The following is a 22689-nucleotide window of genomic DNA, read 5'->3' as shown; positions in this document are numbered from 1 at the left end:
GTACTTGCCAACCTCCAAAAAAAAATTTCTTTGTCTACCATTCAGATAAAATTGTATTTCTTGACTATCCATCTTGGTTCATGAGTCCCCTTCATTGATTAACAGGATTGGCCCTATGGCTAAATACAAGAATAGGCAAGTGAGAGGAAAAGCTTCTATAATAAATGTATATAAAACACAATTCAAAAATAAAATATTAGGACTTAGCTATAAAAGCCATTTTAGTCAACAGAATACACTCCGTATCTGTAGGTTTCTCATCCTAAGATTCAACCAATTGACCATCAAAAATAGAAAAAAACAAAAAACAAAAAAACCAACGAGGCCGGGCGCGCTGGGTCATGCCTGTAATCCCAGCACTTTGGGAGCAGAGGTGGGTGGATCACCAGAGGTCAGGAGTTCGAGACCAGCCTGGCCAACATGGCAAAACCCCATCTCTACTAAAAGTACAAAAATTAGCTGGGTGTAGTGGCAGGCACCTGTAATCCCAGCTACTTGGGAGGCTGAGGTAGGAGAATTGCTTGAACCTAGGAGGCGGAGGTTACAGTGAGCCGAGACTGTGCGCCTGCACTCCAGCCTAGGTGAGAGAGAGAGACTCGATCTTAAAAAACAAACAAACAAACAAACAAAACTGCAATGATAAAAAAATACAAATTTAAAAATAGAGTATAACAACTATTTACATAGCTATTTACATATTTACTATTTATGTTGTGTTAGGTTTTATAAGTAATCTAGAGATGATTTAAAGTATATGAAAAGATATGCATAGGTTATATGAAAAAATACTACACCAGTTTAATTAAGGGACTTGAGCATCCATGGATTTTTGTATCTATGGGAGGTCCTGGAACTAATCCCTCATGGATATTGAAGGAGGACTGTACTTTCCTTCAGACTGTATTAAGTCCTGTATCCAAGAAATTATGGCTTTTATGTTGGTAGTTGAATTTGTTTCCTAAGAGAATGGTATATTTTTGTTTTCCCCTTTGCTGCCTTTGAGTATTGGTCTTCTTGGTTTGGCAGTTGATAGGAGATAACAAAAATGTTCAAGTAGGATACTGTTTGCTGTCAGATAATTCAAATTGCTTAGCATGAAAGCCATCTGTTACTAGACCAGGATGAAATTCAATTTGCTTTTCTGAATTGAGGCAGAAGTGGGTGTATAGGAGCGGGGAGGGAGGAGTATTGGGAGGAGTATTTTTGACAGGTAATTAATTTTTGACGGACATCTAAAGCATCCAACTCAAATTTTCATTTTGTCAATGTTTATCAAGGCCACATAATGTGTAAGAGACATTTTTCCCTCAGTCAAATGTTAACCCTTTTATATTCACAGAGAAATGAATATTTTCTCTCCTTATGTGAGGCATCAGAGGGTAACACTTTCATTCCTTAGCAACTTCGGAAACATAAACTTGTCATTTTGTTTCCAACATTTTCAACCATTTAACTGAAAACTGGTGCTTATTGGATGCCCTGTTTTCTCTGATAAATTAACTCAATCAAGGATTGAATTATGGAGCTGAGACCTAACTCAGAACCTCACGGTTGTCAACACCACTTTTGGAAACAAGGCTTGCCCCAGAGATATATAAGCTGGTTTGGTTGATCATTCAGTGACCCGACAAGTGTAAAATTGTGTATTGTTTTCCAAGAACCTAGTTGCAGAGGGAGGACAGAGTAGATTGACGCTCAGAAGTCCAGGGATTTGAGTGAGTCTTGATGAGTTTTATGGTCCACTCTGCCCAGAGCATGGTGGCTGCTTCTCTTTGCTCCAGGATTTTTGTTGTATGATGGTTTTTGCATACTAGATAGGAACACTACAGAATGAAGGTCCGACTCTTACTCAGCTTTGTGTTCCCAGTAGCTCCCAGACCAGGGACCTGTCTTAGCAGGTACTCTCTATGTGCATGGTAAATGAACAAGTAAATGAACCACTCTCTGGATAAATACTTGAGTTTACATAATAAAGGAAGAAGAAGGACTGGAAATCAAAAGAAGCCTTCCTGAAAATTCATTATCTGGAGTGCAAATCAGATGAAAAGCAGTATTTTCATCACACTGTGTCCCAGACTTTCATAGTCACTGATAAAATAATATGGCAGAAGTTCTTGCCACTTTTTTATCTTCTCTGTCAAAGTCATTAGATTATTTAACCCTTGCTTCACCTTCTGTGAACACAATACTTTGTCTGCTGATCCCTTCCACTACTCAAAGCACTGCCCTGTTGAGAATGCCCTCATTTTCCTTGTATCTAACCTTACTTTCATTTCCTCTGATCTCTTCCCTCGATATTTGAACTCAGATTTTGGCACAGCCTCCTCCATGTGTCTACACACACGTGAGAGACCATCTCTCATTGTTTTCTCTGAGATGCGTTGTTCTGCCAAATATATCTCTGCAGAAATTTATAAATTACAAATTTATCATTGTTACTCTAATATGTACATTGAAGCCAATCTCCATATGAATTTATTGTGGTGATTGAGCTAGTTTTTATTTTAACTGGTAAAAATATGCTGTCATTTCTTATGAAACGCCATGATGGCTAGTTTGACAGCTTCATCTAAAATCACAGCATGGAGGCCTAGGAAAGGATTGAGTTCAGGTGCAAACTAAGGTATTTGGGAAAATTTGTAAATGCTTCCTAATGACTAAATTTGCTTTTTAAAAACCCAGGTGTATTCCCTGGAGTATGGTCTGTATACATTCTGCATATGAGAATGTGTGGAAGATAGAGCTGCAATCCTTGGCAGCCCATTGATCAAGTGGTTTGATGCTATAGTTGAATGAAGGCTACATTGTTTAATATTGTGCCTTATTTTATTATGATACTAAGCATTAGATTAGAATAAGTAACAAAGCAGTTTTGTTCTAATTATTTAGAAAAGGTCACATGAAATTCTTTTAAACTAGGCACATAGCTAAAACTAATAAATCGACTCATATTCACCTATATCTTCCTTCCCTAGAGCTACATCAGTCAGCCTTTTCTGAATGGAGTTGAGTGAGTGATGGCTGAGAGCCACTAACAAGACTACTTCCCTGCAGGGCACGTAGTTGCTCATCTCCCACTGGAAACCATTTCACCTTTAAAGTCCTTTGTGAAAAAGGTGTTGAGTTGATGTGGATTGAATGTGTTTCAGGTTGTTAAGCATTAAATGACCTACTAACAAGGCAGAGTTCATCTGGTTCAATTCATTTGAGTGCTGTTCAAAGGGATGTATTATGCTAAGGGACTTAAAATAGCAACACATTTCTTGCCTGTCAAAAAAGAGAATGTTGCTCCCTTTTTGTCTCTCTGGAGGTACCCCCACATCTGATCCATTCAGTAGACCTGAACATACCCCCTGCCACGTGTATGTTGGCTTACCTATAAATGGTTTTTAGAAAGTAGTGTTTCAATGATCCTAGGGACTTAAAATTAAGCATATTATGGCCTAAGTAATTTCAGACATCTATAAGATTTTTAATATTTTCAGATTATCACAAAGATCTGAGTATTATGCAAATACTAAGATCTAACCATTGAACTGGGTAGATGTCTTCAGCAGTAGCTGTGGATGGAGAGGAGATATTTGTGGGGAAAGACAGCTCCAGATTGTCTTTCGTTTTTTTATTTTTAGAAGTTGCACACAAAGGAGCGAAACCCATTGAGGTAATGTGGGAAGATGGTTAAAGTGAGAGGACTGATTTTATGGTTGGCTTTATGACTTTGCTCTGCACTTTATTCCTGTATGGGCATACTCCACTCACACTGTCTTTTATTTTTAAATTTCAACCAGGTAGTCTGCTTTCATGGGAATTTTTCTCTCTCCTGTTTTTGCCAAACCCAAATAAGTTGTATTAACATATTTTCTGGGGAAAATGGGTGTGATTCAAAGTTAGAACATTTGTTATTTTAATTCAGAAAGTCTTTATGGAACGTCTTTCTCATGTAGGACCCTGTGTAGAAAATGCAGAGAGAAACAAATCATGCTCGCCCTACAGGAAATTATAATCTTGTAGGGAAGATAAGATGCAGACTGATAGAATTCAAGGTTAAAAAAAAAAAACACCAAATGAGAGATGTAGGGATTCCAAAATGCCGTTTGAGGGGTTCATGAAATTAAGAATGGAACTTTGGTAAGCAGGTATCAGGGTAGTAACTGTGAGTGATGCAGGGTGAAAGGACTAATATGAGCATTACTGTGGAAGTGGGAAGACATGAGATGTACTCTGGAAATAGCAATAGTCTGTTTTGGCCAGGGCATAGAATCCATGTCATGAAACAATGAAGTGCAGGGACAGGGAGGCAAGTAAGAGTCATTTTTCTGAGTCTTTTGAAAACCAGGGTGAGGAACTTGGATGGAATTCTGAAAAGTGTGGATAGGCTTCCACTTGTACTGTTGAAAGAATTTGATGGCTCTATGGAAAGGTGGCAGGGAGAGGCACAGAGAGATTGATTTTCTTATTAAGGAGGGGGGACAGGCTGTGTCAATCAGAAGACAAAGGAGAGCACACAGTGGATAGATTCAACTGGACCTGGCAATGGAGAGAAACCCAGTCAAATACCAAGTGCTGCCAAATCAAAAGACCAGGACTGAGACACCCACTAAATCCAGCATTTAAAAGAAGTTGCCATTGTTCATTTTTCTTAACTAGAGAGTAGTTGTGGAGCTCTGAAAACTGAAGCCAGATCACAAGGAGTTGTGGAATGACTGATGGGTGAGGCAGTGGAGGGAGATTTTTCTTTCAAGGAATTTCTCAGTTAAGCAGAGGAAAAAGTAAGGGACTCATGACTGTGGGCAGGAATAAGGGAAAGCATTTTGAGAACAGGGTATTGCTGGTCTTTGTGCTCCGATCACATTGTGCCACTTATATTGATTTTTAATAAGCCATTCGTTCTCAGATTTGTGCTTCAGAATCCCCTGGAGCTTTTGTTAAAACACAGATTGCTGGAACTCACACCTAGAGTTTCTGTAGGCCTGGAGTGGGGCCCCAGAGTTTCATTTTTAAACTCTCAGTGACACCGCTGGTGAGGGGGTCATACTTTTAGGACAGCTCATTTAAAGGTTGTATAAATGAGGTGATAGAAGTAGTATCAACCAATTGGACATCAATATATGTATTATTATATGTATTACATGGTTGAAAGAGGAATCCAGGAAGTTTCCTTTGTCTTTTGTGTCAGTGGACACTAATGGTTCAGCCAAGCACCCGGTGGTTTAATGTAACCTTTATAGGCAAGTTTATACAAGAGACTCTTCCTGTGCCGTGTCAGTTTGTGCCACACTGAGGCTTTTGACTTAAAAGTTGTCTTTGGAAGTAAGAGTCTATATAGTGAATAAAATAATGTTTTAATGTTGGCATATTGGCTTTCCTTCTTTGCCCCAGTCAAAGCCATAGTCTCAGCTGTACTCCAGTCCTTGATGACCTAAAATTCCTCTTACATGCTGACTCAGAGAAAGGAAGTGGAGCACACTACATTTTCTGTGGTTTTACTTTTCCTCTATGGCAACAGTAGTGTCCGTTGTCTTTTTGGATGACTTGCCTCTTGTTACCCACTTAAGAAATGATAGGCCGGGAGTGGTGGCTCACACCTGTAATCCCAGCACTTTGGAAGGCCAAGGTGGGTGGATGACGAGGTCAGGAGATCAAGACCAGCCTGACCAACATGATGAAACCCCATCTCTACTAAAAATACAAAAATTAGCCAGGCGTGGTGGTGCACACCTGTATTCCCAGCTACTCAGGAGGCTGAGGCAGGAGAATTGCTTGAGGAGGTGGAGATTACAGTGAGCTGAGAGTGTGCCACTGCACTACAACCTGGGCGACAAAGCGAGACTCCATCTCCAAAAAAAAAAAAAAGATATTATTTCCCAAGTAGGACCCCCAGTGACACTTTTGGCAGTGGCCCCAGCAGTAGACCATTCTGATTGGGGTGGTGGGTGGGTGGCGTGCTTCTCTCAGAGAAGCTGGTGTTAGAGTGTAAGTTAGCACCTGCACCTGTGCAATATTTGATAGAGTCCTGAGAAACTGGCCACTTCCTCCAGGGCCTTTGATTGAGGAATTCCGAATGTACTTTAACAGAATGCTTTCATTTCAAAAAAGAAACCTATTACAACAAAGCTGTTACCTTGTATCCTGCTAAATGAAAACAAGTTACATTTGAGGTAATTGTTTAGTCTGAACTCTCCCATGGCGGGACTGTCAGACTAATTAGGCTGTTTGAAAACTATAGCAGGCGTGTTTGGTTGGAACCGGAAAGATGCAGTGGAGGATTTTTGCATTTAAAACAATGAGCTGTCAAGGCACCACCGGCCATTCTGACAATCCTGTCGTAACTTATTCCTACTCCCCTTCACCAGGCGTCTTTAATCATCTCTGCTAGGCTCACCTTCTTAACGCTTTCCATATATTGGAGGAATGTCATCTTCCTAAATGAAGGTTATTTGAAGGAACACAGTCACCTCCTTGTTGAAATCTAATCCAGTTATATTGTGACTGGTTTCTTGAACACATTCTAAATGTACAAAATTTTGGCCTTGGCTGTGTATTGTGAGGTTTACCTAATTCTCTACTGAAATGAATACATTAAAAAAAAAAAAAAAAAAAAAAACAACTCTGGAATCAGAATAGCAGCTCTGTTACTTTTGCCCAACAACCCTAAATGCTCATCACAGGCCCGGCATTGTTTGCTTTCTCTAAACTTAGGTTAGTGCCGGGTCAGGGGAGGTCGGTGATTTAAAAATAGCTAGATTGCTAATTCAGTCACCGGCATAAAACATGTAGTGGTGTTTATTTTCTTTGTTCCAAGGACTGGGTGTTTAAGAACCATTTCTAAAAGATAACAATGAATTATAGGATTGACTTGTTTCCTTGGCCAGTGTTCAAGTCTTGATTTGTACAGAAACTTTTATGTTGTGAGCTGACTTTTAACTTCAACAGAGTATACTCATCTATATTCCAAGATGAGGCTAGCCTCAAGTTTGTGTATTTCCTTTCTTCATTTCTGTGTTCTGGTTTTGTATTTCAAGAACAAAACAAATGGGGGGTGGGGTAGAAGTATGCTCTCATTTCTAAGGAGCCTACAGCACTGCAGATGCAGCAGGCCCATGCAGCAAATGTTGAGCAGCAAGGTTCTGTAATACTTTCAAAGAAGCGTTACTCTATTTAGTTAGGATTCCACCTCAGCATAGGGATGTAAAGGTAATTTATACTTTGATTAATCCAGACCACTACAGCCTTCAGAATAAATATCAAATACTCATCAGATTGACAAAATTCACGGAATTGTTAAGTTTGTACTTGTCTCAGTTTATAGTCAGTGGAAATTTATACATTGCTGGTAAAAGTGTGGAGTGCTGTAGATTCTTGGGTATCTGGTTGTATCTGATGAAACTGCAAACTCAAATGTCCTGGAGTTAGCAATGTTCTTTGGGGCATTCTATCTTACAGGATATAACCATGTGAATATATTTCATTGCTTGGTAGTAGAAAAAAAATAGAAGTGAGAATTTGCACCGGGGGAGAATAGTTGAATGCTTTATGATGCAGCTGTTGTGGAAAATTGAGTTGTCTCACACAGGGCAAGGACAGCTCTGTGCCTACCCCAGGACACCTGGAAGTGTGATGCTGAACACTGCCTAAGACAAGGGCGAGACGAACTAGCTAGTGATTTATAGTATGCTGTTTAAGATTTGAAACTCCCTTGTAGCCACCCCAGACTAACTTCTCTACTTAGTTTAAGCATATACAGAGATTGATGGCTTAACTAGTTTTACTGGCTACACAGTTTGCCTTGGCTAGTCAACTAGAGGGTGGAAAAGACCCCACTGGAAACTTGCCTGGACTTTCCTGAAATTCAGATTTCACATACATACCATGGAGCTTCGAAATTCATGTTGAGGATGAAAGAGAAGGGCTCCTGGGGAGCTGTACCTATCAGTCTCTCAGGCCTCTGATGCTTTTGTGGGCTTTCATTTTCCTGCTGTACCATATCCTTTGCCTTGAGTAAAGTCTTTTGTGAATACATCCTGTGAAGTCTTATGAGTTCGCTTAATTATCCAACCCGTTGTAATTGACACATCTATGCCACGGAGTATTTTCCAAAAAAGAATTAAATATCTCTGCTTTTCATTAAAGTATTTATGGCATGTTGAGTGGAAAACCAAGTGGCAGAGAAATTTTAAAAGGGAAAGAAAAAGCAGGAATGTCCATGTTTGTCTAGAGGAAGGTGTGCAAGGATTCATCAGTTAGTTCTCCTTACTGTGAGAAAGTGGCCTTGAGAAGAGGAATGTCAGCTTTTACCTTGTATACATACCTGTCTTGCTGGAAACATGTATTGATTTTGTCATTTGGTAGAAAATATTGAATATATATTTAAAAGTTTCTTAGATGTGTACATTTGGGCAGTATGCCACATTTTTCTAAGTATTTCTCCAATAATGAATTGAGAGGGAACATTTGGGTGGAGAGGAGAATGCACTGCTTGACTGGAGGCAAAGATTCGCAAAAGGTCAGTTGGAGAAAGGAGGTAAATAAGTTTAAACCTGGAGAGAAAATTAATCGGAGCAAGGTTGAGGGAAAATGAGCACATACAGAAGATGGAGGCGTCAAGCAGATTTGGAGCAGGACGGCAGAAGTGCAGCCGTTTTGGAGGCGGTTTTCCACGTAAGTGCCACTGGCTTCCACTGTCCGTTATTGAGTGAAGACTCTGGCATAATCTGTTGGATATGAGAAGCCAGTGACACTTCCCATGTGTTAAATGGAACCCAACAAAGTGGATCAAGGCTATTTTTACGTGTGAACTAACAAACATCTGCAAAGTCGCAGCATATTGAGGAGGGCTAGATTAAATTACAGAGCTGGAAGGGGTGGCCCTGAGCTGATACCAGAGAACAGTTTGTGTTACTGCCTCTGAAGGTTACATAACCATTTCTAACTGCTTGCACTGAAAATCAGTTTAGTCACTTATAAAACTGAGATGTCTATTTTAAACAAATGTTAAAATAGTTCATTGGCATCTTTTTATATAGCTATTTTTTAATTCAGTTATAGTTCACATACCATATAATTCACCATGTTGAAGGATACAGTTCAGTGGTGTTTCGTGCATTCACAAGGTTATGCACCGATCACCGCAACCTTAATTCTAGAACATTTTCATCAATCCAAAAAGAAACCCTATATATGTAAGCAGTCTTTCTTTCTTCCTGGAGTCCCTTGCAATCACTAACCTACCTTTCGTCTCTGTGGATTTGTCTGTTCTTGGCATCTTATGTACATGGGATCATACAGTACGTGGCCCTTTGTGTCTGGGTTCTTTCACTTAGCATATCTCCAAGATTCAGTCACGTCATTGTATCTGTACTTAAATTCTTTTTATGGCAGAATACCATTCCATTTAATGGCTATACCCCATTTTGTTTATTGATTCATCAGTTCATAGACATTTGGGTTGCTTCTACTCTTTGGCTATTATGAATAGTGTTTCGGTGAACATTCATATACAAGTTTTGTGTGAACATATGTTTTGCATTCACTTGGGTATATACCTAGTAGTAGAATTTCTGGGTCTGTAGTAACTGTGCTTAACTTTTTGAGGAACTGCCAAAGTATTTTCCTATATAACTATTTATTAGATGTCGTCTGTATGTTATTTTTAACATGAGCCCTACCAGGTAGTGGAGTTGTATCTTTAGTAAATTTATAACTGTTACAGTGGTCTCATATGATCCTATAACAGATAAGAATATTAGTGGATCCAGCATGCCACCCAGCTAGTACTTACTGAGCACCTTTATGTCGGTGTGTGCTGTGTGATAACACTGGAACAGTAACAGTGAGTATAACAGAGAAGGTTTCTCTTGTCATGGATCTTACAATCTAGGGGAAGAGACAGCCCTTAAATAATCCTATTTAATTAAGTATACAGTAAAACTGTGACGCTGTGATAAGTGCTCTAAAGGAAAAGTGCACGGAGCTCATTTAGATTTGGGGGTGAGGAGGAAGGACTGGGTGTCAACACAATGTCCCCTGAAAAAGTGCTGTTAAAGCTGAGATCTACAAGGTGTATGTACAAGTTAACTAGGTAGGGATGGAGGGAAAGAGAATTCTTGGCATGGAAACATGTGCAAAGGATTTGAGATAGCAGAGAGCATGGTGAGCTCACTACAGAGGGCATAAAAGGAGAGTGTGTTGGGAGTGGCAAGAAGTAATGATGGGAAAAAGGCAAGAGCTGCTTCATGAAAGGCCTTGTAGATGTTTGGATTTATTCTTTGAGCCTAGGGAAGCCAATTGAAGAGTTCTGAGCAAGGGTTGACCCAAGTTTGTGTATATGGACTGATACATAATAATGTGTAATTATTACATTTATGTAAAATCATCATAGATAATACTTATAGCTACACTGTAGAAACTGAATTTGAAAGCGATTAAGAATGAATGCAGGAAACTAGCCTGAGGCTAATACAGACATCCAGTTGGGAGGGGGTGGTTCCTGGAACTAGGGGTGCTGACACTGATGATGGTAGAGAAGATTTTAAAATATTGGCAGATTTTGAGATGCTTGAGGCACAAAATCAACAGGATGTTTTTAGTAGTAAAAATTATTCCAGATGTTCAAAGGCATTTTTCTGTAAGAGTTTTAAAAAGGGTTAAACAGGGAGGCATATGAGCATAATAAAACTGCCAAAAAATCATAATGCAGCATTGTAAACAAAGAAAAATTAAGTTGCTTCAAAAGCATGGCTACAGAAACAACAAAACAAAGGTTTAAAAAAACTATACCCAAACTAATAAGTGAATGTAACAAAATTACAGGATGATAAGATCATTGTACAAAAATTTAATGCATTTCTAAATACTGCCAACAACTGGAAAATAGAATAAAAAGTAACCCTCATGATATTAAGGGGAAAAAAATCAAGAATTAAATCTAGTGAAAGACCCATTCACAGAAAACTATAAAACATATCTAAGAAAAATTAAGATGTGAATAAATAGAGAAAGATAGCTTGTCCATGAATTGGAAGACTTGAGACCCAAATCAAATTCCAGGAAGATAGTGTGTTCTCCAGAGTTTATTCATCCTGTCTAATCTGAAATCTTATTCGTCATGTCAAATATCTTGATTTTAGAAATATTGGACACTGATAGTTTTTTAAAAAACTAAGTATTACAGCTGGGAGAATTACTGAGATAGGATCAGAAGGAAGTAAATGGCAATAAAGAGCTCTAGACCCTATTGACCAGTTTTTTGTAAATTTATGCAAACTTATAGCCCAGTCATTCTGTCAGTTGATCTTGGGTGTAGTTGATTGGAACAGAACTTTACCATCTCTTTTTGTTACCATCTCTCTCATTATATTGTAGCCACTGGGTTACATGATTAAAGGGGAGTGTGCTCTTATTTATTTATTTATTTATTTATTTTGAGACAGAGTCTCACCCTGTCGCCCAGGCTGGAGTGAAGTGGTGTGATCTTGGCTCACTGCAACCTCCCCCTTCCAGGTTCAAGTCATTCTCCTGCCTCAACCTCCTGAGTAGCTGGGACTACAGGTGTGCACCACCATGCCTGGCTAATTTTTTTGGTATTTTTTAGTAGAGACAGGTTTCACCATGTTGGTCAGGCTGGTCTCGAACGCTTGACCTCAGGTGATCCGCTCACCTCGGCCTCCCAAAGTGCTGGGATTACAGGCGTGCGCTACCGCGCCCGGCCCTCATTTATTCTTTATGCTTTGTTACAACTGATTTTTAGGGACATACTGTTGGACTCTGGCAGAGACAGCACCTCTTGCTTTTCTACCAGAGGTTTTTTTGACTCCGAGTCAGAAGCTCCAAACCCCTACTGCTCCATGATCAACGTCGAGCAGGGGATTTACTCCTGGGATCAGTTTGGGTGAGCTCTGCAGGCATTAGAGTTTTGTTTTGGGATAGTGATCAATTTAAGGTGCTTTAGATCCTTGGTCCATACCTGTTTAAGTACTGTAAAAATTGGCACTTTAACTTATACAGTTAAGATATTATACTGGAAATACTTTATTTTAGCTCTTTACCTTGAAATTATTTTTTTAAAATTAACAAAATTGATTCACCAAAATGCACTGTGAGGTATTCATTCATTTGTTTTATAAGCATCTGAATATCCTATATACCAAAAGTGCTGCAAGTACAAGAAATAAAAAATGGTTAAGACACAATGCATATGTTCAGGGAATTTAGAGACACAAAAAGATAATAATTTAAATAATTTATCTTGTGACACTGATTTCAAAACATTTTTGTTTGTAATTAATATTACATTTGCTATTTAACATTTTGGATATTATTATTGTGATACTTTTAGAGGGTTCAGCCTTCATCTATCCCAACATCAAAAGAAACTGAATCAAATGTTTTTGTACCTATGCATTATTCATTTTGCAAATATTTACTGAGTAACTACTGTGTGCCAGGTACTGTGCTGTTTCCAGGGAATGTAATATTAAAACAAATATTAAATGCTTTTCCCTCATAGGATTTACATCTGGATAATTTGTTGATGGGCCTTGACATATTTCTCTCCATAAGTACTAAGTGCTGTGCTTGCTACCTCACATACTCTCTTATCCTGTTTTATTTTTATTTTTATTTTTTGGTGTTTATTAGCATACTCAGTGTTATAGATAACATCACAGGAAAAAAAAGTATACTGGGTAACCCTACTGATGTGAGGCAGTAGCAAAACCCTAAGAAATACCTACCCCCCCATCATAATTTAATTCTTTTGCTTTTTTTTTTCTTTCCAGAAAACCAAATATAGAAAATTTGGATTTTTAGGGCCAGGCGCGGTGGCTCACGCCTGTAATCCAAGCACTTTGGGAGGCTAAGGCAGGCAGATCACTTGAGGTCAGGAGTTCGAGACCAGCCTGGCCAACATGGTGAAATGCTGTCTCTACTAAAAATACAAAAATTAGCCATGTATGGTGGCGCGTGCCTGTAGTCCCAGCTACCTGGGAGGCTGAGGCAGGAGAATGGCTTGAACCTGGGAAGTGGAGGTTGCAGTGAGCCAAGACTGTGCCATTGCACTCCAGCCTGGGTGACAGGGCGAAACTCCGTCTCAAAAAAAAAAAAAAGAAAAGGAAAAAAAAGAAAAGAAAAAAATTGGGTTGTTTTTTGTTTTTGCTTTTTGCATTACTGTAAACCTAAAGGTGCAAGTTATTTCTATGTTGGCTTTCTGTGTTAAATTTTTACTGAACTATTAGAAATCTATTACTCTGTGCTTGTGATTCTTCTTTTTAAACATTGCTACTCTTGTAGCATCTGAAATGTTTTTAAGCTTGTCACTTCCTTTTTCACATCATTTTTGTGGCTTTCTCCTCCAGCTGAGCCCCATAGTTCCTCTGTGTGCTAAAGAAAGCCCTTAGTAACACCAATGAGATTGCTCTCTGTTATAGATATGTTATTGTAGGATCTAAAATATGTTGGTTGTTTCTAATTCTTTGTGTAATTTTACATATTCTTGCTATCATAATTAGATTTTTAGCCTATAAAAATTGCTACTAGTTATTTTGACTGAAGCTATTTGTTTAAAATGATTATTCCATCAGAAACGGCCTTTTCATAGTAAAAAATTTTCTTTAAAATGTCACCTTTTCTCTTTCCAGTTTTGAGAAATGGTGCTTGGGAAATTGTCCACTGGGAAAAGGTATGCATTGATTTTTCTTTTGTTCCAGGAGAGGAAATGCATAGCGGTGTACTCTAGTAGATATAATATTTTGTATAATATAAGCAAATGTCAAGAATTTTACTAATATAAAAGCTTTTTAGTAATATAAACATGCATGGAGTCTTCAGTCACATTCATTTAGTATTTCTGCTATGTTATAGAAAGACTTAATTTGAATAATATCTAGAACTTTTTGTTTTCTTCATAGTATATTTTGAGTACTGTTTTCATAGATTTTATTTAACCATGACCTGTTTTGTGTTGTAATTTTTTGCTTTAATCATCTACTGTCCAAGTAAAAATAAGAATTTGAGTTCTGATATTTTACTTCTGCATATTTTACTTCAAATTCATATAGTGAGACTAATTACATTTGCTTACCACTGATTCCTTTAAAACAAAAATCTTACAAATTAAACATTGTTTTCTAATGAAATCAGTTATATAACATCAAAGGTTAATTTGTTTATAGGACCTCTAACATGGCAGTTAGTAGGTTAAGTCATAATTTAACAAATGTTATTCAGGTGTTTATTCTTTTCAGACTTCCCTTTCAAAAGGTAAGCAATTATTATTAGTTCTCCCTTAGTTCTGGAAGAAGATTTAAAATCTAGTCATCCACAAATGAATAGCTTTGGTAACTTGGTAAAAGACTTTTTGGAGGCTGCGCTGCCCTTCTTAGGCCACTTTGTTTCCTGGGATTGCCGGGACGTTAGAGGTGTATCTCACAGGACAATATCTTGCTAGGACAATCGAAGTGTAACCAGTAGTTTATTTGCACTTCAGTACTTCCCAGCTGGTTGAAGTCCATGCCCTTGATTCTACCTTGTCATGATCATCTTTTATTTCTGCAGGGGATACCTTGTACCCCCAAATCAAAAATTAATTAAATTTCTGTTGATTTTCCATCAGTGGCTAGAATAGAGACTGACGTCTCCCCTTTCATATAGTTGAAAATTGACCCCTCTTTTTTCTTTGGTTTTCGACATGAGAGCAACAAACAGGAAAATACCTTGGTGTGCTTTATTTATTTCTGTGACAGGAATCTCTTTTTCAGAATAACAAAATAAACAAAAATGCTAAAAGCAATTTCAAAATAAATTTCTTTTCTACTCTTTTCTGGCACCTGTGAATTTAAACATTTTAGAAAGAAGACAGGATATAATCAGGTAGGATATAATCAAGTATAATAAGTTTAATTTTATTAAAAATATTATTTTACCTAGGGTTGTTAGTGTAGTTAACGTAAATATGCATGCTAGTAAATAACCTAGGCTGCTTGCTCAGAAAATAGAAAGTCAGGAGATAATAATGTACTACTTCACTCTAAACCTTTAAAATGTCTTATTTTCCTAATAAACAAGCTTTATTTCAAGATTATGCTAACCTACCTGGATTATTGTAACTCTTACTCTTCCTATTTTTGACAGACAAATCACCAGCCAGGATTACCCATAATAATAGCATTTTCAGTCATCTCACAGGTCAATGGCACGCCTAACCTGGGCATCCCATTTTGAGATAGAGAAGGACAGAGTTTAAAGTGTTGCCAAAGTCATCCAGCCCAAAAGAGCTGAAGTTATTTAATAATTAGAATTATAGAACTAATTAGAATCACTAAAAGTTGGTTCAGTGATGAAATCATGAAAATATTAAAAAATTAACATCACTCTTAAGTTGGCAGCATCAAGTTTGAAAATAAAGTGAGGAAGAGGTCTCATTCCCAGTGGCCTTATGGGATGCCTGCAAGTAAGTTTAACATATGTGTGTGACTAAAGCATCCAAACTTTGATATTCAAGATTCATACAAATTTACAAATATGTCATATTCCCAGAAAAATTAAAAGTGAAATATCACTTGTTCCAAATTATGAAGTAATATAATCCCAGGGAAATTATTATATTTTCCTCAAGAATTGACTAAATTTTTCATCTGATTTGCCAAAATAAACAGTTAAGAAAGTAGAATATATGTTGGAAAAATGAGCAGTGTGCTAAGATTAACTACAGGTGAAATAGAAAGCAAAAGTTATTAAAATACTATGGATTGTTTGCAAAAATAGACATTGATGAGTAGAATAACATGGAGCAGATTTAAATAGTATAAAATAAAATATAGTGCCCTGAAATAAAGCCTGTTTAATATTTGAAAAAGGCAAAAATTATTTTTTAAAGAATTATGTTGTCACAGATTAGCAATTTTAAGAAATAGTATTTGAATATTTAGTTTGTAACTAAGTCACAACCTATGCTAAAATAAATTTCAACTGACTAAAAGTTAAATGTTAAAACATTGTTTTTAGAAAACATACAAATAGAATAAAGGCTTTAATATTTGAAGAGGAGCAATATCTCAATCTATAGAATTAGGTTTTATAAATTTTAAAACTAATACACAACAAAAACTGCCACAAATAAGTAGGCAGGCCATGTGAAATATTTGCACCAAATAGGACAAATGATTAAGATCACTGTTAAATAAAAAAGAAAACTTGACAGTAAACCAGAAATATGATAATCAGATTCAGTATAATATTCAACCTAATAAAAGTTGCAAATTTAAACCATATTGAAGTTTCATTTGCTACCTATTCAATAAATAAAAACAAACTTGTATTTCAGATTTTTTATTTTTATGAAATATTTTATTTACATCCTATTGTGAACGAGCAGTTTGGCTATTTATATTGAGAACTGTAAAAAGGGGATACACGTCATGTATTGAGCATATAGGTTGCTGTAGATGAATGTTCTTAGCTGTCATGTTTAAAAATACTTCTGCTTCGTTGCCTCAAGTGTGGCATGCAACATTTTGGAAGGAAAATTGAAGACTTGTTCAAGAAAACATGAACAGAAGCAAATGATGAAAATGAGCATTTTACTTGATGTTGATAACATCACAATACATTATGGAGAAAAATAAAAAAAAAATAAAAAAATAAAAAAAAAATAAAGGGGGGATTCTGGAAATTTATCCCAAGAAAAGAATCATAAAGTTGGAGAATACCTCCACTTGTATAAAAATGTTTATTGTAGCATTATTTACTTACAATAGCAAAAAACTACAATATATGGAAATACAACAACAGGGAAGGTTTTATAAATTATGGCATACTCATATTTTGTGACAAGTAAAATCTGTAATGTCACATGGTATAGCAACACAGAAAAAATTATACTATTCATTTGACAAGTATTTATTGAGTGCATATGCCAAGCAGTGAGCTTAAAGCATTAAGCAAGACAAATCAGGGTTCCTGTATCATAAGATATAATTATAGGTGAAAACAAATAGTACTATGTACCCTGAAATACTGGCTTTGTAAATTGTTCGTTGAACAAGTGAACAGGCACAAAAGCAGGCTTACTTATTGGGATAACAAGATTGTGAGGCGAGTCTTTTCTTTGGCTTATATGATACTTTGTGCAATTAAAAATAAAATCAATAAACCAGAACCAAGAGTGTCATCTACATGCCAAGGCAATATGATAGACCTTAGTGTAAATGGGCTTTACTTCAGGGCTCTTTCTCTTCCTTTCTAAATGTGTGGCTGCTGTGGTTGCTCTTCAACGGCCCTCAAAGGACCTACAAATTTGCCTAGCATACATCGAATCATTCACAGCTGGGCAGACTTCAGCTCTGAGGTGTTAATGGTTTCTCTCTCCAGTTACTGCCCTGAAACCTTTTCCCTGTTGCAAAAGGTTAGCTTGCAGATCCCTAGTTTTAAAAGTAAGTATTGTAATCACAAAGCCCTACATGTAGGAAACTACATTGTGACTCCTGAACTGTAAGCTGCTGGTTTCGTTGCTCTCACCACAGATTATTTCTTTACAATGAGGTGCAGCTAACACTGTTCACAGGTTTTTGAGATGTATGCAGGTGGAGAATTTAGCGGAAAAATCTTGGAATCAACATATTCTTCTGACTTATTAGGGAAGCATGACATGGTGGGCTGAATGCATGTGTAAAAGTTACTCTGTAAAGCCACTTTAATGCATGAAGCCTCCACCACAATGTGTATGTATTTTTTCTTTTTTCTTTCTTTCTTTCTTTTTTTTTTTTTTTTTTCTGAGACAGAGTCTCACTCTGTTGCCCAGGCTGGAGTGCAGTGGCGTGATCTCGACTCACTGCAACCTCTGCCTCCTGGGTTCAAATGATTCTCCTGCCTCAGCCTCCTGAGTAGCTGGGATTACAGGCACCCGCCACCATGCACAGCTAATTTTTGTATTTTTGGTAGAGACGGGGTTTCACCATGTTGGCCAGGCTGGTCTTGAACTCATGACCTCAGGTGATCCACCTGCCTTGGCCTCCCAAAGTACTGGGATTACAGGTGTGAGCCACCACGCCCAGCCAATAGTTGGATTTTTAAATAAGGCTATTGCAGTCTTACTATTTTACATAATCCTCAATGTTGTTAATATCAGTGACTTCAGAAGGCTGTAGGTAGTGGACTGAAAGCCCTAAATATTTCCTTAACTTTGGGGACTAAAACTGCTTTATCATGACATTCCTCCGATTGGAATATATATGATCAAAGCATTTTTGTCATCTTGACTTTTTCTTCTCTTGGTTCGTCTTGTGCACACACTAGACTGGAAGGGGAATGCTGTATTGGGAGCTCAGAACCCAAAAGGAAAGACAGGTGTTTGGATGTCTTTTGAGAAATTGATCTTAAACATAGGCATCCTAAGGAGTTAAGTTCCCTGCTTTCCTTACAGTAAAGAACTTTAGCATTCATTGATTTAGCATGCTTTAGTAAGAACTTCAGCATTTAGTAAGCCCATGGTTTTCCCAGGCCACTGGGGTACCATATAAATAGTTACTATTTTATTGAGTTTAATAACCACAAGCCCTTCTTTTGTCTTACAATGAGTAAAGATGTTGGAAAGCAGCACAATCAATTAGGGATTTAAATCTGACTGTTAGACTCTAACATGATAGTGTAGAGGGTATGATTCTGATTTTGTGAAGCACATAGTTGAATTTAAGAGGAAACATTAACACACAGGAGGTGATTAAAGAACAATTAAATGGTAACCTGGATGCATTCTAAGTGTCATGATTACAGAGAATTTACATTTTATTATCTTTCTGTCAGTGAGTAATCACAGTATTATCACAGCACATTATTTTAAGGACCAGTTCATTTATATTGGAGTTTTTAATTTTTTATCTTTGCCCTTTTTTGAGGTAGGGGGTGTTTGATTCCGAGATCCCTGGTAATTTGCCAGTTTCAGCTAGTCCGAATTTCAGATTTCACCTGAATTATTTTTTGAATCAAGAGACCCAGAACTTCCGTACTTGGACACTAAACATACATGTCATAAATGAAAGGACAATACCCCTGCCCCAACCTTTCCTAACCTCTTCTTTTGGTAAATAATAGACCACAGTGGGCTGCCTCTGCAGTAATTTCTTATGATTCCCACAAAGGACACTATTCTGTTCTTACCCTCAGTAGTGTTATTTTAGAGTGCAAGGAAAAGTAGGGAGGGGGAAGAACAAATAGGCTTTAATTTAAAAAGTCTTTTTTTCCATCTATTACATATTGAAATTCATGTTTAAGCTCATTTGTCTACTAAGAGATCAACTTTTTTTTTTTTTTTGTGACGAAGTCTTGCCCTGTTAGCCAGGCCGGAGTGCAGTGGCGCGATCTGGGCTCCGCCTCCTGGGTTCACGCCATTCTCCTGCCTCAGCTTCCCCAGTAGCTGGGACTACAGGCGCCCACCACCATGCCCGGCTAATTTTTTGTATTTTTAGTAGAGGCGGGCTTTCACTGTGTTAGTCAGGATGGTCTTGATCTCCTGACCTTGTGATCCGCCCGCCTCGGCCTTCCAAAGTGCTGCAATTACAGGCGTGAGCCACCGCGCCCAGCCAGGAAGTCAACTTTCATGATGTAAGGGGAGCGGCTAACAGTGTAACTTGGTCAGCTCAGTTAAGCCAAGTTGTTGCTTAGTTATTGTATTGTTTGCCAAAAGCTATGTGACACATCTGTTACTTAAATTATTACTAACAGTTTTTGAACATAGTATGTCTTTGTATTTATGCCAGGCTCAGAAAAATGCTAAGAGGTAGTAAAATGAAGAGATTAACTTTTAATTTAAAATGCATTGATAGTTTCACAAAATTATGCAAAATCAGGATTTGCAGACAGTCAGACGTGGATTTGAGTCTAAGCTCTTCAACTCCCCATCATCTTAAGCAAAAATCTCAGAATCTCAGACTCATTTTCTTTCTCTCCAGAGGATGAGTTATAAGCAATACTAGTTTCACAAGCATTATTGTGAGGAGCAGTTATATATAATAGCGTCTCCAGTTACAGTGGGATTTCCTTAAATAGGATAAAGATTTATATTGGTAAATTCCTCCGTTATGTTTTTATGTCAAAGAGAGGATATGAGAAGTTGAGATGTCAATTAAGTGGATAGAATAGATTGATTTTATCAAGATAAGTTATATATCCAATATATAATGTCCAATTTTTAAAGGATTCCTCCAACCCTGGTCTCACTCCTAGATAATTTTCTTCCATTTTGTGAAGATAAGAGGTTCTCGTTTGCCAATAACTATTTTTACTGTATTCTGTGCTTTTTACAATGGGTTGTATATTTGTAACTATCTTTCAATGCAGATAATTAACCAATTCCCAGTTTTCTTTCAGGTAAATGTTGGAGATATAGTTGTAATAAAAGGCAAAGAGTATATACCTGCTGACACTGTACTTCTCTCATCAAGGTAGAGATGCCTACTGATGCTCAAACAGTGTAGAGGATGGTTTCTCTACCCTGCATTGACCTTGTGATTTCTCCAAGGAAATAAGGAATAAACGAAGAATTAAAAACCTCTCTAATAATTTTTATTTAAACATTTAAAAAATTGATTGGACTTAAAGGGCTCTTTCATGTTTGCCATATAGAATAAGTGATAGGTACTATACTTTATCATTCAAATATAATTAAGAGTCTACTCTCCCTCTGAATCTATCCAGATCCTTTTGTGGGGATCATAATTCTTTTAAGATTTCCTGTCATTTATTTTATATAATACATGGATTGAGTTCTATTGATTTTTTTATCTTTCAATCCTTGTTCATCATAAATCCCTGCAAAGTTTCTTGGTTATTGTGATGGAATGGTACTAAAAAATGGATGAATGATTCTTTTTGCCATCATGCCTTTTGAAATGCCATACTCTTCCAACAGAAAAGTACTTTGCTCTTTCTTTTAAGTTCTTTCAGTTACTTAATTTAAATAATTTTCATTTTACTCATATTTTAGTCATGAATTAGTATTCAGTATGAATTAGTATTCATATGGCACTGTTACCCTTTAAAGAATGTGACTTTCAAATGGTTTTAGGTTTAAAAACTATAAACTAGTCCTATTTTAAATTAAGAAAAATTGTTTTTAATATTTTAGAGGTTGTTTATCATCATTTCCTTGGACAGTTTTATTTGTAAATCCACATATGAATATGGATGGTGTCCTTTTTTCAAAATCTATTTAATCAGGTCATCATTTAAAGTGATTCAATTCATGACAAGTTAGTGAAACTTAGCTGAACAAGTAAAAGTAATCTAGATATTTATAGAAGTAAGTCTACAACCAATTAAAGTAACTGCAGGTAGTTATATTTCTGTATCTTTTTGTGCCATGTACCTATAGGTTTTTGTTTTCAGAAAAATTGATATAGATGTTTTCAGATCACCCTTTCTGTTCGTAGTTTCCTTTGCTTATAACTTTATCAGGATAAATCTCTAAAACTGAGTTGAAGCTAACCATCCATTCTTGGCATCTTGAGAATTAGCTTGAGGGAGAGCTTATTGTCATTGTCTCAGGTTCTAGGTAGTATCTAGAGAGAGTTCTCCTTAGGGAGTGAAAAGCTGGGATTCTTATTCTGAGTTGGTGATTTTGAACCAACTGCTTCATCTCTCATGCCTTGGTTTCACATCTTTTATATTAAGATGGGTTAAATGATCAAACTCTAATATTCCCCAATTCTTTTTGTTTACATTGATAAGCTTTAAGAGTACCCTACAGAGTGGTGTCCATTCAGTTTTACTAAGTAAAAATGTGATGAATGTATTGGACAGTTGGCCATCTGAATGTTTTCCAGTTGTGTGCTGCATAACAGCATTTCGGTCAGTTACAAAACACATACACAACGGTGGTCCCATAAGATTATGATGGAGCAGAAAAACTCCTATTGCACAAATACTCACTATTGTGTCACTGTTTCTTTACACTGTTCCGTACAGTGACATGCTGTGCAGGTTTGTAGCCTAGGAGCAATCTGCTACACCATATGGCCTATAGACTATACATCTAGGTTTGTATAGGTGCCCTCTGTGATGCTCGCACAGTGACAAAAATGCCTAACAATCCTTTCCTCAGAAGCTGCACCTGTCATTGTCACGTGACTGTATAAGCAAGTTCAAAATGACAGTAACAGCTTCTAACAATTTGGGAAAGTATTGTTTTCCCGATTAAACTCTTAGAGACATAATTATAGAATGAATCATATACACTGAACCATTAAATACAATTTTTATTTTTGATGCTCAAACATGTGAAGATAATCGACTATACTGCCCTGAATTTATACTTAATTTTAAGTTGGAAATTTTCAAAATCTTTACTGTCTGACTCTATCCAATTTCAGAAACTCCCCAGCAAGCTACTTGTATTTCTTAAACTTTAGACCATTTTTACAGAACTTGTTTTATAAACATTAAAAACACTTACTGGTGGTTATGAATATCAGTTTATCAAAACAGTTTCTGTGTCTTAATATGGTCTCCACAGTGATTAACTTCCTCCAAGATTATATTTTTAAAAGATTATCTGATTCATTGCTTTTTGTTATTGAGTGGAATTCAAAATAAAGGCTGTACTGTTAGACATTTCAATCCAAGTAGCAGAATACCACCTTTCAGGATTTTTTTTCCCTCAAAGAATTTTAGCATTACTTAACTCCTTTGAATCTACGTTAA

General features: G+C 36.9%; 1 protein-coding gene across 4 annotated transcripts in view; it reads left to right on the top strand.

The window, feature by feature from the left end:
* ATP8A1 (ATPase phospholipid transporting 8A1) overlaps window positions 1-22689 on the top strand; it is a 269168-nt gene that overhangs the window by 50355 nt on the left and 196124 nt on the right. For 2 of the 4 annotated variants that reach the window (XM_033214111.1, XM_033214109.1), the window contains exons 6-7: window positions 13635-13675; window positions 20359-20432. In XM_033214111.1, coding sequence (XP_033070002.1) covers window positions 13635-13675; window positions 20359-20432 — 115 coding nt within the window. The remainder of the gene's footprint in view (window positions 1-13634; window positions 13676-20358; window positions 20433-22689) is intronic. The other 2 variants (XM_033214110.1, XM_033214112.1) reach the window with 1 other exon arrangement.

Source organism: Trachypithecus francoisi, unplaced genomic scaffold (genome assembly GCF_009764315.1).
Source record: "Trachypithecus francoisi isolate TF-2019V2 unplaced genomic scaffold, Tfra_2.0 Lachesis_group1, whole genome shotgun sequence".
NCBI classification, from domain to species: Eukaryota; Metazoa; Chordata; class Mammalia; order Primates; family Cercopithecidae; genus Trachypithecus; species Trachypithecus francoisi.
Note: the sequence above shows the minus strand (reverse complement) of the source record. Positions and strands in the feature narration are given on the sequence as shown.